The following is a 17,186-nucleotide window of genomic DNA, read 5'->3' as shown; positions in this document are numbered from 1 at the left end:
TTTTGTTAACTAACGGTTGCCTTCGGTTTTTGGTAGGGCTGCGGGAGGGGCGAGAGGAAGTGCGGGAGGCGCGGGAGACGCGGCCGGAGAGCGCGGGCGTAGTGCGTGCCGTTGCGCCGCAGGGGACTGTCGTAGCGCCGCTGCGGCAGCAGCAACCCCCGCCGCTCGACCCCGACGCCTACACGCGCTCCAACGATGACGAAGGCGCCTTCCGCCCCGTAGTGCGCGCGTCCGCTCCCCTCGCACCTCACATCGCCACTCAACCGCTACCACACTCCACCACCATCCCCGTGCAAAGTGTATCGCCGAGAGAACTATCCCCCGAAGACGAGCCGCTACCCCTCAACACGGACGTCGTAATCCCGGCCGAGCTCACCGGCGTCCGCTCCTGGCTACCGCCAAATGTAGATCGTGTCGTCTACGATGCGGAAGTCTTCGAAGAACAAACCGACACTTACGACTTTGACGACGAAAAATTTATGCCAACATTTGAGCGTTCAAATAAATCGATGGCCGATGTAGTAAATGTAGATAGACCTAATTTAGATGTTAAGAATATCGCTGTAAATAGAGATCTCGAGCGTGATAGTGCGAAGAGTGACAGAGTGTGCGAGAGTGTCTCGGTTGCCGAGACGGAACGAGAGGATATATCTAAATCACTGCCAAAAGTGAGTCGACCATCGGATGATATTCAACCGGTAGCTCGACCTAGAGTTAAGAAATCTCCCACCACCAAGTCAGTTAGTGATAGAGCTGCTAGTGGAGTTAGTGTTAAAAGTAGAGTGTGTGCGGATGAATGTGAAGTTATTGTACCTAAGAAGCAAAGGGAAACCTCGAAAGTGAAAACAGTTATTGATGTCAAAAAAGAAGAAGTCAATACGTCTGCAGATGTAAAGCCGCCGAAAATCACCAAAGTTTCAGACGCTTCTGATATTAAGAAACAACATTGTCAGACTGAAAAGGATGATTCTGTCATTACAGAAATAACAAAATCCACTGTTAAAGTAACAAATGAAAAAGAACGAGAACTTTTGATAAAGACTGAAGACCAGGCATGGGATATGCTTTTGAACGAGTCTGATAGTACTGTAAAAATAAATAAAGAAGTATCACCTAAAGATACTAAAATAGAAGAAAGTAAAGTTAAATCCAAAAAGAATCGAAAAACTAAAAAAGCTGATGATCATCAAACAACAGAAGATGATGATGACAGTTTTATTGAAATACATGCTATAGAAGATAAGCAGCAAACTTTAAGTGGTGATCTTGTGTCTATTTCAACTCCATTTGAAGGACTAGAACCTGCATCTTCCTACTTATCTAAGAGTAAAAAACAACGATCATCAAAAAGTAGAACACCTGAAAGAAAAGATGAGACAGTGAGACCAGCTCCAATAGTCACTGAAGATGTTATTGTTACTAGTACTGACACGACGAAAAGTATAAATAAAAACACTAATGAAAATATTTTCAGTGAAACAAAATCTTACGCCCAGTCCATTTCTACGACAAAAGACACGCTCAAAGATTTTAAAGACAGTATTGTTTTAGATTCTACGCCTGTTTTCGATTCTAAACCTAACATGACTTCCTTTGGAAAAGAATCGCCAAAATCGTCAAAAAGAAAATCTTCTCCTAAACTTGATAGTCGTAAAGTAGAAAAAGCTTGTGAAATTGATGAAAAGGAGGTGTATGTTATCAATACAACTGAGGATGATTTTCCAGAAATTCAAATAACTAGAGGCAACAAGACCCACAAAAAGTCACCCTTACTGTCAGAAAAGAAGAATCACGATAGTGATAAAAGTGAGAAACCTCCAAAATCATGGAGTTCTATTGCAGCGTCGAAAAATGTTAAAACGGTAGAGGATATTAAAAACAATGTTGAAACTATAAGAAAAGATGATGTGCAGGATGTAGCTTCCATTTTAGAGTATAACAAAAAAACAGAAATATCATTGCAGGAGAAGCTTATGGAACTTTGTAAGAGAACCGATATTATGGTGGCGGAATGTGATGCTCCTTCGGATCTTAATTTTGTTGAAGAACATCATTCAGTGTTGCCTGACTTGCCACCATTGGAACCAATGGATTTCGGTTTAGATGATTTCAAACTTGAAGTGATGAGAGACAGTCTCTTAGAGGAAGATGCAAAAATAACTAGCCCCATATGCAAGATTAACATTGACGACATTCTGTCATCTATTAAAGATACAACAAAGAAAGCTATCGAATCTAGTACATTTAATCTGATCGATATAGAAAAAGTGCCCTTGCGTAAAGAGAAAGGTTTTAATGTTGTTGAAAGTGTTAAGATTACATCGCAAGAATTTAAGTTAGAGGAAGATACTAAATTAGATAATGATCTTGAAAAGTCATCTGACGATGATATTGCATCTCCTGTATTATCGGCTGACAGTGACAAAGAGGATAAGAAGAATTCCGAAGCCGCTAATACTACTTTGTCTTCGTCGAAACAATCTAAATCCAAAAAATCACGTAGAAAGAAAAAGTAATAAGAATCGTGTTCAACAGTTTTGATCTTCTGAGCTTGATTTATTTAGGCTATGCAGTATACAGTTATTAGTGAAATATTTGCAGCTATTATTGTTGTTGTAATTTTAGATAAGCAAATGAATTTTGAAGTGGATATGCACAGATAAAATACAAAAAAAAAAAAATCCTTACAAGGCAAATAATTCTTTATAATATTATGATATACGGTGCTGATGATGCTTGTTGTAATTTTGACAAGATATCTCAGTATAGATGTATATCATATAATAAAATATAAATAAAAAATGAAAAAAGTGTAGGAAAAAATAACAAAAAATGACGGCTAGATTTCTTGAGTTGCTAATTGCTAAAATAAATATTTGAGTGGGCTTAGACATCTGTAGTAAAACAGTAATTGTCATTGGTTATATAGATAATATATTTATTGGTGAAGGGTTTACAATTTTAAAAAAGGTACTCACCGTTTCTTCTACTGCTTCCTATTATAATAGATTTATAGTCTGTGATAGTGACTTCTGTAATTTTATAAAAGCTGAAATTTAGTCTCCTACCCTAAGTAAGTGTAGTAGGCAACTATGATCTGCATGGCTTTGTGAGGTAGCGGATTTTAAGGGTCCAGACCCTCAACAGTCCAAGTAAGCGTAATTGATTTTTATATTTTCCTCGGCATGTATGGTAAAGCCGTGTCAAAGTGGTCCCTTTAAAAAATACCGTTAACGATCAAACGATCAAATTAAAGTGGATCACTACTGTTTAAAGTTTACTTTGAATTAGTTTGATGCTTATATTGAATCAATGTTTGTTAATACGTTAGGGGCCTTTAGTCCCTAACGTCGTGTTACCAAGAAATTAAGTTTCTAGCGACTAGTTACTAACAAGTTGCTCATGATATCGCGTACAAAATGTCTATCGAAAGATGACTCGCCAAGGTGGTCACGATCCTCAGTCACGAGGGACCGACTGGAGCTCAGACCACCTTCCGATTTGGAAGGTGGTCTGAGTTCCAGTCGGTCCCTCGTGGTCCGAACACCATACTTGCGTACCGTACTTACCTATGGTAAGAGCATCAACTGACAAACGTTCAGCTTTTTTTATAAAGTCTAGCTATCACGGGGTCTTAGATCTTATAATATAGGTACAGTTTAGGAACTCAAGAAATCGGACGCAACCTTTTTCAGTGCTCTATTATTAGTACTTATTTTGCTTATTTTATTTAGATTATTATTGTCAATTCTGTTTAATGCAAAATATTTTTTTAAAGAATTAGAACCAAACGTTATTATAATCATTATACCAAAGCCATACAATATACACACCAAAATGCGGTCTTTCGTTTTGAATTCACCCAAAAGAATTGCCTTTTTTTAAGAAAATTGAGCTTATAAGGAATTTTACTATTGTTAAAGAATCCCCTAATATTTGATTTACCGTAATTTTAATTTTAAATATAGAACATGGGTGCTGTTAATTTAAGTGTCAAATTTTGCATTAAACAGAATTTGTTACAAACGTAGATTTAGTTAAAAGTTTTATTTTCCAAACGCAGTGCACTATTTTCTATATAGGATTCACGAGGCCAGTAAATAAAAACTTGCGTTAGGTACTTCGCAACGTGGCGGTGTTATATTTATATAATGATTTTGCTTTACGAAGAACTTAGGTCAGAAGGCAGACGATTGTCTTTCTCCATGAATATCCTTGTCAAAAAGAACGACACTAGTTTTATTTCGTAATTATACGTAATAGTACCATTTCTTCTATACGCAGTAGAATCTCGCTATTCTTAAAAGAAATATCCACTAATTTATTGTCAAATTTTATTTAATTTCTGTACACAATAATTCTCTCTTTTATTTTTAGCAGATATTTATATTTGATAAAATTATTTTATATAATTTGTGCTGTACAATGAAATTTTATTCTTATTTTAATTAATTTATTATTTATATATAAAAAAATAAAGCAACACTGTCTATGCGATCAAATTTGTTAATTGTTGGAAGGACAATAAGTCGGTGAGATGTTTATTATCTCTGTATACGTTACTCATCCGAATCATGTACCTAAAAATCGGATTCACTGTGTTTTTATATTGACTTATGGTAGAGATTAAAACCTCTTGCATTATGTTGTACAACCCCGACTATCGGGGGCAATTCATAGACGTTGTAGAGGCACCCTCAGGTAATCATTCACCCGCTGAGTGTCAAATTCTCAAACAAATACTAGTAGAGTTTAAATTCGACACTCAACAGCTGAACAATCCTCTGGGGGTGCCCCTACAACGTCTATGAATTCTACTGTTAGAGCCGTAAACGTTAATCATGGCTTGTACTTTCGCATCCTGTAACAATGTCTTAACTCGACACTGTCATAACTCGACAGTGTGTGTCTCTATCTCTCCTTGTCTTACACCATATAATATGATAGAGACAGAGATAGAGAAGATTTAATATTGGAACTCACAGTGTCGAGTGATGAAAATATCGTTATAAAATAGCGTTCCTGCTTTTAACCAATCAAAGAGTTTCGATCAAACGAACGTATCTCCCAATAGCTCCAAGGTCAACGGGCCAATACTAATACGTAAGATTCGATCTTTGCCCATTTAGATATTGTTGCCTAGCTAAGGCTTTCAGTGTGTTTAAGGTAAAAAGATAATAGTCTGGGCACACAATCATGTACGTTACGCTTTTTGCAGAAAGGAGATCGACCATTTTTCATACATGAATGAGCCCAAATTTAATAAATGAACCGTTATAATGTCCAAATTAGTATCATTTAATAAATAATAATATCGGTTTTAGACTGGTTTAATTTCAGTTTTATTGAAAGTTGCATAATCAAGATATAGACAATTATCTACATTACAAAATGCACAATTCCAAAAACAAAAAATATTAGCAACTATCAATTTATTGTAATTATTTTTGGTGATTTATTATTAAATGAAGAATTTTCGTATTTTTTTTTCTGTAACGTGCTGGGCCCAAAATGGTCGGTCTCCTTTGCAAACTTTAGAGAAAATATGTAAATAATTTTTTTTGACATCTCACTGCAATTGAATACTGTATATTTTGATTATTTATTTTTGAAGTATTTATTATTTATTGTTACCCTGTGTTTTTAGACAGTACTGATCCTGCATCAACACTGAAGATTCATGCATGCTCAATGCTCAAAGCATGCATGGTTCATGCATAAACATATGTACACTGAATTCACTGACTAACAGGTCCATCACATTTTATCCTGGTTAGGTATTATTTGCCAACTTTTTTGTTAGATTACTGTAATTTAAAGATATTTATGATATTAATAATTTCTTATAGATAAAACAATAATTATTATAGTCTGTACTAAACACACTGTTGTACATGTAACATAATATTGTATAGAATACCTCAGTATTACTTGCTATGTTGCGTTATAAGTTCCATAATTTATTTACTATTATTATGACAAAGTCATTTTTTTTATTTTTTTGGTATATAATACCGTGACCTACTGCTGTCTAGATGTACAAATTCTGTGTAAAATTGTTCACAACGAGTATTATTTATTGTGTTTTGTTCATATTACGTACAGTCGTAAGAATAACTGAGCGTAGAAAGGAAGCTTGTTTTTACGTCGCACCACAAAATATTAAATACGCAATTAGTCAATTTTGTTTCATATTTCACCTGGGCCAAATGAAAATTGTCCATTTTTGAAGTTAACTAAAATAAAAAGTAGGTTATTGTACAATGTAGGTACTTGAGGCTAAATTGACTCCCGGAATAATCCGATTCATACTTTATGACGTCTCGGAACATCGTGGGTAAAGATGCACAATGCAAAATTTTAGGTATCAGCGGTAAAGTAGGACATAGTCAGCCCAGATATGCGACTTGCGCATATTCATTTCTACACATAGTTATTCTCGTAAATATTAGTCTTAATACGTTAAATCATGACAAATATTTATTTTTCTATGTAATGCCTGACCAGAAAAGTTGCTAAATTACGCTATATTTATTGTTTGAAATTAACAGAACTTGCATTTAAGACAACTTAAATGTTGTTAAGTTCGCGTTTCAATATTTCCCGTTTTTGAATGAATCGTATAAACCGCTCTTTAAACCTTTGGCCTATGAGGCACACAATGACATAATATATCTCGACGAGAAAAAAATAGTTGGCCAAATAGCGGCTGAATCGAAAATATCACTCTCTCTTACATTGCTATGGCATGTAAGAGAGAGAGAGCGTGATGTTTTCGATTCCGCTGCTACTGGATTGGTTAGTCAGTACGCAGTAACTAAAATCCCAAATCTAAATAGACAGGCATAGAAAGCATATTTCGTAGCGTAGAAAATCTGATTTTTATTATTATAGTCCTTGTCCCTTCGACATGTAGAAGGTCAAAGTTTATTAATGCAATGAGACTTAAGAGCAAATATGAAGCTACTAAATTAGTTTTTTTTTTACTTTTCTGGTAAGGTTGCAACTTCGTTGATGACACATGGGTAACCCGAGTTTAGGCAAATTTATGACATCTTGTTTACATTTGATGCACTGGTGCATTGTGTATATACATTTGATATTTTAAATAACATAGTTATTTTAAGTTTTATTTATCATTTACCATGTATTTATTTAGCAAAAAATAATAATAACAATTGAATATGTTTTTGTGGTACTAACTAACAGGTGCATAACAACTTTGTTCAAGACATATCAATGTGCAAAAAAAATATCAATAAGCTTGCGTCCCTTTATTGAGCAATAATAATTAGTTTAAATTAAATAAATATGGGACTGCATGTAATCAATCGGCATTATTTATTACCGTGTGGTAACATTTATTTGTTACATGCCGAAATATTTTAACTAAAATGTATTTTAAACACAAGCTTTTATGATGCTCTAACCTGTAGCAGCAGAATGCCAAAATATGAGTCTATGAGAGAGAGTATAAGAGTCAAACACCACCTTATCTTGTTTAGTTTAAGAGTTTAAATGGTCACTTTCCGACACCTTAAGGTCGTAGCTCATTAGACCCATTCGGGACCCGACCCGCTCCGCCTCGTCACTAGGCGTCCACTCGTCGTCGCCGCGTTGTCTACCAGTGAACCTCGCGTGGTCAACGAATTTCCGAGAGTCGACTGGTGGACCAACTCGCGGTTCACGCGAGGCAAGTATGTCAAAAGCGAGCTATCATCGTGTGGTCCACTCGCAGTCTGCGCGTGGACACCTCGCTATCGAGGCGATCCGGTGATGGTACGGAGTTGATGTAGTGAGCGCATGCCCATACAAAATACTAACTATTCGAGGCGAGGCGAGGCGGTGCGGGTCGGGTCCCGGGTGGGTCTAATGAGCTACGACTTTTAATCATAACTCCATGGTAATTGCAATGCCAGTTACAGAATAACCGCAATAATTCAAAAGGTTCAGTAGGCTCAGGAAGATTTAAAGACAGTTCTCGTGTCAAGAGTAAGACATGTTATCGACCACTAGCGGAATCGAAAACATCGCTCCACTTTCGTCCGATCGCAACGAATGTGAGACATTTTTGATTTCGCTATCGCCGTTATTGGTCGATAATTTGTCTCCTCGTCACGACATATTTAGTGGCGCACATCTTAGGACTAGAGAAAGTGGTTCTAATGTTCTGATTTAACTCCGAAGATTTGACTCTCATTATACAAGCTTGTAACAATTCGAATAAAATGACCAATAAATTACTAAAAAACAGCTGGTAAAGTTTAAAAAAGTGAATGAAAATAATTTAATTTTTTTATTCTTCCCCAATCCAGGTTTTTATATATTTCTGGACAATTATAATTTTAAAATTGATAATTTGATTCACCAAAGGATGCTTTATATACCTATTAAGATTTTATATTACAAAAAGAGTTACATACTAATTTTATTCTCAGCGAAGTTATACGACAAATTGTAGTGTCTTCTAGTAATAAAATTATTTTGCTTAAATGAACATACATTTTTAACAGATATTATATATGTATATGAAAACAGTAAACAGTCCATACGATCAGTTATGTAACACTTAAGTATTTAATATTAATTGCAGCTTATTGTAAAAGTAATTGTTAGTCTTTTTGACGAATAATATTCCAAAAAAAAAAGTTTAAAATTTATTTTTGAAATTTTACAATATCGATCTAAGCTAAATTTATTCTACACCGTTTTAACTCCATGATATTATTATTCTTTATTGTAATCCAAAGACTTCTATGTATAGTACTATATAGACTATTTTTCCGGCTTTTCTAGGAGAAATTGTCGGATAAAATGCGTGTAGTTCTCAGTAACTGCAAGTGAGCCATATGACCAGTGTTTCTTGGTATAGTCGGATGCAAACTTTATGATGTTTCGGAAAAAAGCTGTGGGTGCCGCGACGCTCAGTTCGTATATAGAGTCCTTTTCATGAAAGAAGTCCGCCGCTAGAACCTGAACTAACATTGACAACGCCTTAAATGACAATGAGCTCCATGAAGACATTAGCGCTGCGTCTAGGGGAATTCTTTCATGAAAAGGAGTATACAATACAATCAAGACGCATAAGTCGACGGCGGTAGGGTGGGAGGCGCGCTCGATGCGAGGCTCTGCCGCCACGCCGTTACGTTACCGCGTGTACCTAAAATCTTGCATTGCGTAACCTAACGCACGATATTCCGAAACGTCATAAAGTTTGCATCGTACTGTAAACATTGTTGTTACAAAGTTACCCGTTTTTACCATTTTGAGGCTCTTTCAGAAAATAATATAGGACCTTGTGAAAGAAGATAAATTGGTAGTCCGGGATCCGTAAATTTTTTTTACAACTGATTACTAACAAGTTAGTTGTTTATCTCGATGAGATGATCAACTTTTTTATTTACGAAAATTCTTGATTCTGGTAGCTAACTGAGTTACCAGGATAGTCAGTTGTACAAAAAGTGTTCTACGGATCCCTGGCTATGGTAGGAAACTTGTCTTGTCTAGTTGTATATACATAGAAGTGTTTGTCGATATAGAAATATTCTGACTCTATTATGTATATTACGTAGACAAATTTATTAGATTTGGCACCACTGTAAGAGTACATGTGTTGGTAATGTTATGGAGTGTTTAAAAATCTTTAGGAAAATTATAAAATGACATTTAAAACAACCAACCATTGCCTTTTTATTTCATAAAAAATATATTCCTCTAATACCAATTTTAGTTTTTAGCCGACAAACGAATTAAGGCATTTTTTTTAGTAAGCAATTGTGAATGAAAAATTTTAAGTTGCCTGGGCCTGAAGCCATGTGAACGCCTCGCTCCGAAAACTAAAAAAAAATTACGTGATCCGATCGATAACTTGATCACGTGACTTGTCGATTACAAATGTCATTCCCATACATTTTTTAATTTTCGAAGCGTTTGCGATTGTAGAAAGATAATCGACGTGCCACATGGCTACCAGCCCTGACTTCTTAATGGACGAAGTATTCTCCAATTCAGTGGGTCTCGTATAATAAGCCTTAGAGCTTGTTTATAATAGGTATTCCAGAAATCCAGATTGATCTGATAATTGAATGGTACCTCAGTCAGGACCATCCATGAGTGATTGTCTGACTGATGGAATGCTATAATCATGTGTATACGAAACGTTGATTCTTTTGTACTTTACGATGTTAAAAGATTTGGCTTACTTGATTAATAACAAAATCCATATTGTTTTTATTGTCTGAAACCATAATAAAGACAGAAAGTAGTTTGAAAAGTTGAATCTAATAATAATTAATTGCGGCTTGGGTATATAATGGAACAGATAAGAAAAAAGATAAAGCTGCTACAGAAAGTCAGTTAAATATTAAACTTTTACATAATTGGACATTTAACAACGTCGACCTTGAACTCCATCCTTCAAACTTCTTGCGATTCATTTGTAATCAGCTTTATGCAGTCCAATATCCTAAAACTGAATTTAATTTTCAGGAATTACAGGCAGATTCGAAGCAGAGCCGGAGGAGTTAAGTTCCAGCAGCTTCAGCTCAGCGTCCCGGGCCTCCCTGGACCCTCCCTCCTCGCCAACCCCCAGCTGCAGCGGGGACAACCTCATGCACTTCCCCGGCGACTCCAGCAGCTCCCTCTGAGGTTTCGTTAACATTTGCTGCCTATTTGGACCTCAAACGCATCGTAATATTGTGTAGTGTGTCGGATTAGCGTTTGGGCTACTGCTCGTAATGATGGAAAGAGGAATGTGAACTAGTGATTAAACGATTGTCACTTTGCGATTACGATTGTTGCGATTAAAAAATCAATGATTATGGTTATTGCGCTTCGACGATCACGATATAATAACGAATATATCTTTATTTTTTCAAGTGACCATAACTAAAAATAAAAGAGTATAATACCTATTACTATGGTACACTGATTTATAACATAATAACATAATAACAATAACAATATAAAACAATAAATGAATAACAAGGAATCCAGATAATTTAAAATTTGGCTTTTAGATCGTTAATCCGATTCTTTCCCAGTCGCGCCAGCAGCGAAAAATAACAAAAAAGTCCCCATTGGTAAATTATTATATACTAAGTAAATTAGGTTGTTAACTTGGCAGTTTAAAATAAATTTCTTTGAAAGTTTAACATCGCAAATAGCGATATCGCAAAGCTAATCGTAAAATTTGATGATTGTTGATATAATGTTATAGTGATGAATGGCCCTCGTAGGTACTTACATAAGTTAGCTAGTAAACCTGTACACCTGGCATGCGTCGACAACTCTCGTAACGACGATATTGTCGACCAATAGCCGCGAAATCGAAAAAAAATCGAAATAACTATTAAAAATTTCTTAAACATGAAGATTCTAACCGTAAAGTTTACTTACCTACTTTTATTAGGCCATGGATGTAATTATTTCTGAGATGTTATAGATTGTGTGGTAGCCCTCAGTTCTGGTGATCCCAATAGTCGGTTTTGGTAGTATATGAGTTGGCGGCAGCAAAATGTTTGATCAAAAAGGGTTTAGTGAGTTCATGAACTATTTATTATACTATCATTATATTGGTATACTTAGTGTTGTATATCATTTATTTATCACATCAGTGTAATATTTAAGAGTTGTGAGGACCTGTTTCTTTATCAACTGATAAGTAGATAAGTGACAGAAAGCATATTCACAAGATTTGTCTTTGTCACTCTACATAAAGTAAGAGAGTGACAAAAGTCATATTTAGCCTACACAACACTTATCAGAAAGAGATAAAACAAGCCCTGAATGTTATAACATTATTGAGTGTAATAATTATATTCCAAATGCTTTTTGAAGTTAAGAATTTAGTTACTAAGAATTTTGATAATGAAAAATTTTGATTGACAAACGGTTACAAATGTATTGAAATGGTACAAAAGTTGTAGTCAAAATAATCATATGCCATTTTTTATTAAGTTAACAATGAAGTCGCTTGTGTAGCTAAAGTTATTTGACCAAGCATCTCAACTCATTTGTACGTTGTGTTTTTGTATTGTCTATGATTGAACGACGCCAGTGCCAGTGTTGCCATAATATCTAGCAACTATTTCGCTTCTAGTCTATCTATGTAATAATATAGCCAGGAAAAATAAAAACATTTATTACGAATTGTTGCCAACGTTTGAATTGTGTATTATACAATAAATGGAGGGTTGAGGCTAGTATATTTAGCATTTTAATCACTAAATTACTGTTTAGTCTACTAAATTACAAGTGTGTGAGTAATAATAATTTAATGCAAACTAATGTTTAATGTGACCGCGAATACGAGTTTGAACCACCTGAACGTCCAATTATTAAATTGTCTCAATTCAATTTCCGAATGTCGGGTGACGGTACATGTAAACCGGGATGATTTCTTCCTACGGACGTTCACGTGAAAAGAAGAAATAAAAAACAATTTTACATTTTCCAATTTATAAATTTTTTATTTATTTATTTTATTTTATTAGAGATGGCAACACTGGTCTGTCTTTCACTTGACAGACACTGCATAAGTATAATGTGATATGTGTTAAGTTGCCAGGTAAATTAATTTAATAATTAGGACACTTTCTATTCATAATGGAAAGTAATTCAAAACTGTTTTTATGTATTCATAAATTACTTACGGTATACCTACCGTTGACATCAAATATTAATATTGAAGGAAAAAATAAATATTTCCTAATATAGTCTTTAGAAAGAAAAAAAATTGAAATAATGCTAAGTTTACTTAAAATAAACAACATTTAATGTATAAGGATATTTTTATACTGCAATTAAGTAATATAGAAACTAAGTATTAAGTGTATGGTTAATTATTATTCAATTACGTCGAAATATAAATTTGTCGACAAAATTAGTAAAATAATGTTAGTATGCTTAGTTATATATATAACTTACTTTCATCTACACTGGATTTTGAACTAAAATCAGTCGCCATTTGCAGAAAATGATAATAATTTTAGTTTAAAGGTTATTGTTATTTTATTGCGTTTGTTAAAAAGTACATTCATGATCTCTTCAACCATATTTTTTAATAATAAAATAATGAATAGTGTTATGAAGTGTTTAAAAATCTTCATGGCCGAGGAATTTAGACTATAGGCAAACTTACATAACTTGAGTCCTTGCTTGCGGGGTATAGAGGTGAGGGGGGAGGGCGACGAGGGTTCGAGGACGATCGTGCGTCAACACAACGCAGGTGTGGCTGCAATGCGTTGATCCGTTGCAACGACGCAACGCAACGCACTATTGAGGCATATCGTTTATGCAGTTTGCCTTTTTTTAAATTACTTCAAAAACATAAATGTGTCATATTGGAATGTTCATGTTCTGCGTAAAGTGATTAGACTTGAAACAGGGCTTTATTGTGTAGGAAAGTTTCATGTGTATTTGTAGATTTAATATCATTTGTAAGTTTTTAATGTAACTTGTATGTGTTGTGAATGTTTGCTTGCTTTTTAGTTACATCACATTTATTACAATATACATATAATTATGTAATAGTTTTTGCCATACTTGCTAGTAAAAGAAATTAGTTCCTTTGTTTTTAACAAGCAAGTGGTTGCAACATGGCGAGGTTTCTTTATTTTTTTGAAGGCCAAAATGCGTTAACGACATATCATAAATAGAAAAAGACATATTGTCGACCAATAGCGGCGAATCGAAAATATCAATCTCTCTTTCGTTGCGATAGGTAGAAAGAGTACGCAATATTTTCTTTCCGCGCCTATATCTTTCGTCTTTTTGTCTTCACCAGATATTTCGTAGCGCACATGTTAGGCAGGACAGGTCAGGCTATATCTTGATAAACTATTTTTTAATTGTTTTCAAATATTCATAGAACACGTGATTATGTAAACGTGCATTTTATTTACCGTAACTGTGATATGTTTTAGATTATAGGATTTTTTTATTTAGTGTTCTTAACTGACTTGGCGCATTGATAGTTTCGGTTAGAAATTTGATTTTCTTTATAATTTATTGGTACAATTTTCCGCAACATTCCGATTGAAGAGACATGCTATCATCTTTTTAAGTTATTATTGGAGGGTAGTCTGCAATTCTGTGCAAGCGATACGATATTGAGGCACAAGCAATGTCGGCTTGAGCCTCAATAGCTCAACGGTAAGAGCGGTCGGACTTATCACCGAGGGGTGGTGGTTCGATTCCCACCCCGTTGGTCTATTGTCGTACCCACTCCTAATACAGGCAATCAAGATCACATGATATACTTTCTACCTATAACTAATATAACATTCTAAATCACCGTTTTCGTTTTACAAAGTCTTCCTTTATTCCATTTGAAATTAAGTTTAAACAATACGAGTAATTGGTTGGTGTCAATTTGGTGATGTGTTTAATAAATACACTTTTATATTATAAATAAGTATAACATTATAAATAAACTCATAATCGTATGTAATTATATATTTTAATCGTAGCTTTTGTATGATAATTTAATATGGAAAGTATTTGTGTGGGATTTGTATGGGTAACCACCGAACGAATAAAACAAAATACCTAAAAATATTTTATTTATAACAGACTTCAAAAACACTGTTGTGTTCGGCTATGTGAATTTCTTTTGATATAAACAATTCTTGATATCTAAATAGATTTTCATCGTCATGTCTAGAGTATTTAGATTTTTTTTAAATGTATTTCGCATCCAAGTTTAAATTTGGTAAAAATAGACGTAGTTACAACAAAATAATGTCAGGGTAAATGTTGCCATTTAAAAAAATCGGAAAAGAATAAAATACACTTTGCAAAGCAATGTTAAAATTATATGGCAAAAGTATGAAATATCAAGTACACGATGCTCATTATTATTAAAACTAATCATAAGATTAATAGTAGTGCAAATTCGATTATATACAAATAGCAATAGTAATATTTGTAATACAGATTATTGTTATTTTAAAGATAACAGTAAGCAAATAGAATTCCTAAATAATAAAGGGCTACTAAGGCGAGTTTTGTACGTATGATAAATTTGTCTAATTTGACAAGACAGGAATGGTTTCACCATCTCCTGAAAGTATCAGTATGTCATGCGACCAACGACATATCTACTGAAAAGAAATAGACAAAATGTCGACCAATGACGGCGGAGTTGTCCCAGTCCCATCTCTTTTATCCCAACGCAATGAAAAAGACATACAGTGTTTCCGGTTGCGCCAGTATTTGTTGATATTTGTTTATTTCTTTTCACGAAATATTATGTCGTTGGTCGGGTGTTAGGTATTATGTCTTTGTCATTTGACATAAAGTAAGAAAGTGATATAAACCTATCGATCTCCTATTAAAAAGTAGATGCACAATCAGCGACCAAAAAACGTCCCCACTCAATGAGTGCCAAACACAACTTCTTGGCACTAAATTCAAGTAGTCGCATTTGAAAACTCAACCTTAACTTCAATCTTAAAGTTTGCTTTGAATTTGGGAATTTATTGAATATTGTACTATATTTAAAGGCCTTTAGGTACAATTTTCTTTACCAATCATTCTAAAACTGTCAAAACAAAATGCCCAGTTTTTAAGTGAAATTTTCTACATGATTGTGCATCCTTTTATTATAAGAGGTCAATGTATAAACCATGATTAAACTTACATTTAGACTATCCAACACTTATCGGGTGGTGTGTAACTTAAACTAGCGTTATAAAATACTTACGTACTTTAGCTCTGTAATTTTATTATCTGTTTCCTTGTTTTTATCTGTTTTTAATTAAAACCTGACCAGAAATATAAAATGGATTGGGAGCGTATTTTTTGCAGTCGGTGCATGGTGTATGGTAATGGGAGAATTTAGTTCCTTTTTTTGCAACATGGCGACATTATGTATATTTCCGGTCAGGTTAATACTACAGGGTTTAATGGGCTAGACCATAGAGCTAGCCAAAACATATAGAGCCGGGTTACTTTAGCAAGAAATCAATTAAGTTTTTAATGATCTGTATTTTTAATAATTTACTTATTTATTAGTTCATTATGCATTTTTTCTAAATATGATTGTTATTTATTATAATTGATATTAATTTAAAGTATGCAATGATTATTATTATTATTATTAAAATTTCTCGTAGATATCACGTGAATTTCAACTATCCTATTTTTTTTTCGAAATTACTTATGAAATTGATCCTTGCATTACAACATTTTTTGAGTTTCATATTATTTTCACATATTCCTGGTCTCTTAGAGTACTGCGAAAATGAATGTAATCGTTTTTTCCATATAGGAATATAAAATTGGTATTTCTACTTAAAATAGTACCTATATAACTAAAAGTTTTTGGAGAAAATATGTGATGGTTGAATGTGATAATGGACTTTGGGCGTTACGTTATTTTAGATTATAAGTAATATTCCTATATTTTATTATAAGACTTAATTTGTAAGTCAATGTTTTCTAAGTCTTGAATAAAAATATATAAAAATTCACGTTTCATTTTATTGTGATACATTGGTTTTCGCATTTTATACATATGTTTAGCGATTTTTTAATTTAATGATCAAAAAGTGACCAGAGACTATAGACTATAGATTTTAATATGGTTCAATTCTGACATTTCTGTGTTCTCATAAACAATACAGTTTCCACAAATAAAAATACAATTGGGTGTTGTGTAAATTGGTTGCATGGCGATGATTGATTTAGTTTATTATTAGTAAATGAATGAGCCGTGATAGATATGACCTCTGTTTCCGATTCCGGAGGGTGTTGGTTCGAATCCGGTCCGGGGCATGCACCTCCAACTTTTGAGTTGTGTGCTTATTAAGAATTTAAATATCACGTGTCTCAAACGGTGAAGGAAAACATCTTAAGGAAACCTGCATACCCGAGAATTTTCTTAATTCTCTGCGTGTGTGAAGTCTGCCAATCCGCATTGGGCCAGCGTGGTGGACTATTGGCCTAACCCCTCTCATTCTGAGAGGAAACTCGAGCTTAGCAGAGAGCCGATTATAGGTTGATGACGACGATTATTAGTAAATTAAATTAGACCATATTTTTTTATCAAGAACGACACAAATTGCAGGCGTTTACGCTATGTTACCTGTCTGAAAGTGGGCTGGTCTCAGTGTCATTTGATTGAACAGTTTGTTATTTTGCATTTTGCATTATAAAAATTTAAGCATTTTCGACAAGTACCT

At 34.1% G+C, this 17,186-nt stretch overlaps 1 protein-coding gene across 3 annotated transcripts in view; it reads left to right on the top strand.

Moving 5' to 3' along the window:
- The window catches only part of LOC112046656 (breast carcinoma-amplified sequence 3 homolog), a 31,410-nt gene extending 14,935 nt beyond the window's left edge, over positions 1-16,475 (top strand). For 2 of the 3 annotated variants that reach the window (XM_024083369.2, XM_024083378.2), the window contains exon 14: positions 37-9,679. In XM_024083369.2, the coding sequence (XP_023939137.1) occupies positions 37-2,516 (2,480 nt within the window). In that variant the 3' untranslated portion in view covers positions 2,517-9,679. Of the gene's footprint in view, positions 1-36; positions 9,680-10,488 lie in introns of those variants that run through there. The other variant, XM_052882247.1, reaches the window with a different exon arrangement.
- Positions 16,476-17,186: the final 711 nt, after the last annotated feature.

This window comes from Bicyclus anynana, chromosome 6 (genome assembly GCF_947172395.1).
Source record: "Bicyclus anynana chromosome 6, ilBicAnyn1.1, whole genome shotgun sequence".
Classification (NCBI taxonomy): Eukaryota; Metazoa; Arthropoda; class Insecta; order Lepidoptera; family Nymphalidae; genus Bicyclus; species Bicyclus anynana.
The sequence above is the reverse complement of the archived record's forward strand: the minus strand, read 5'-3'. Positions and strand labels throughout refer to the sequence as shown.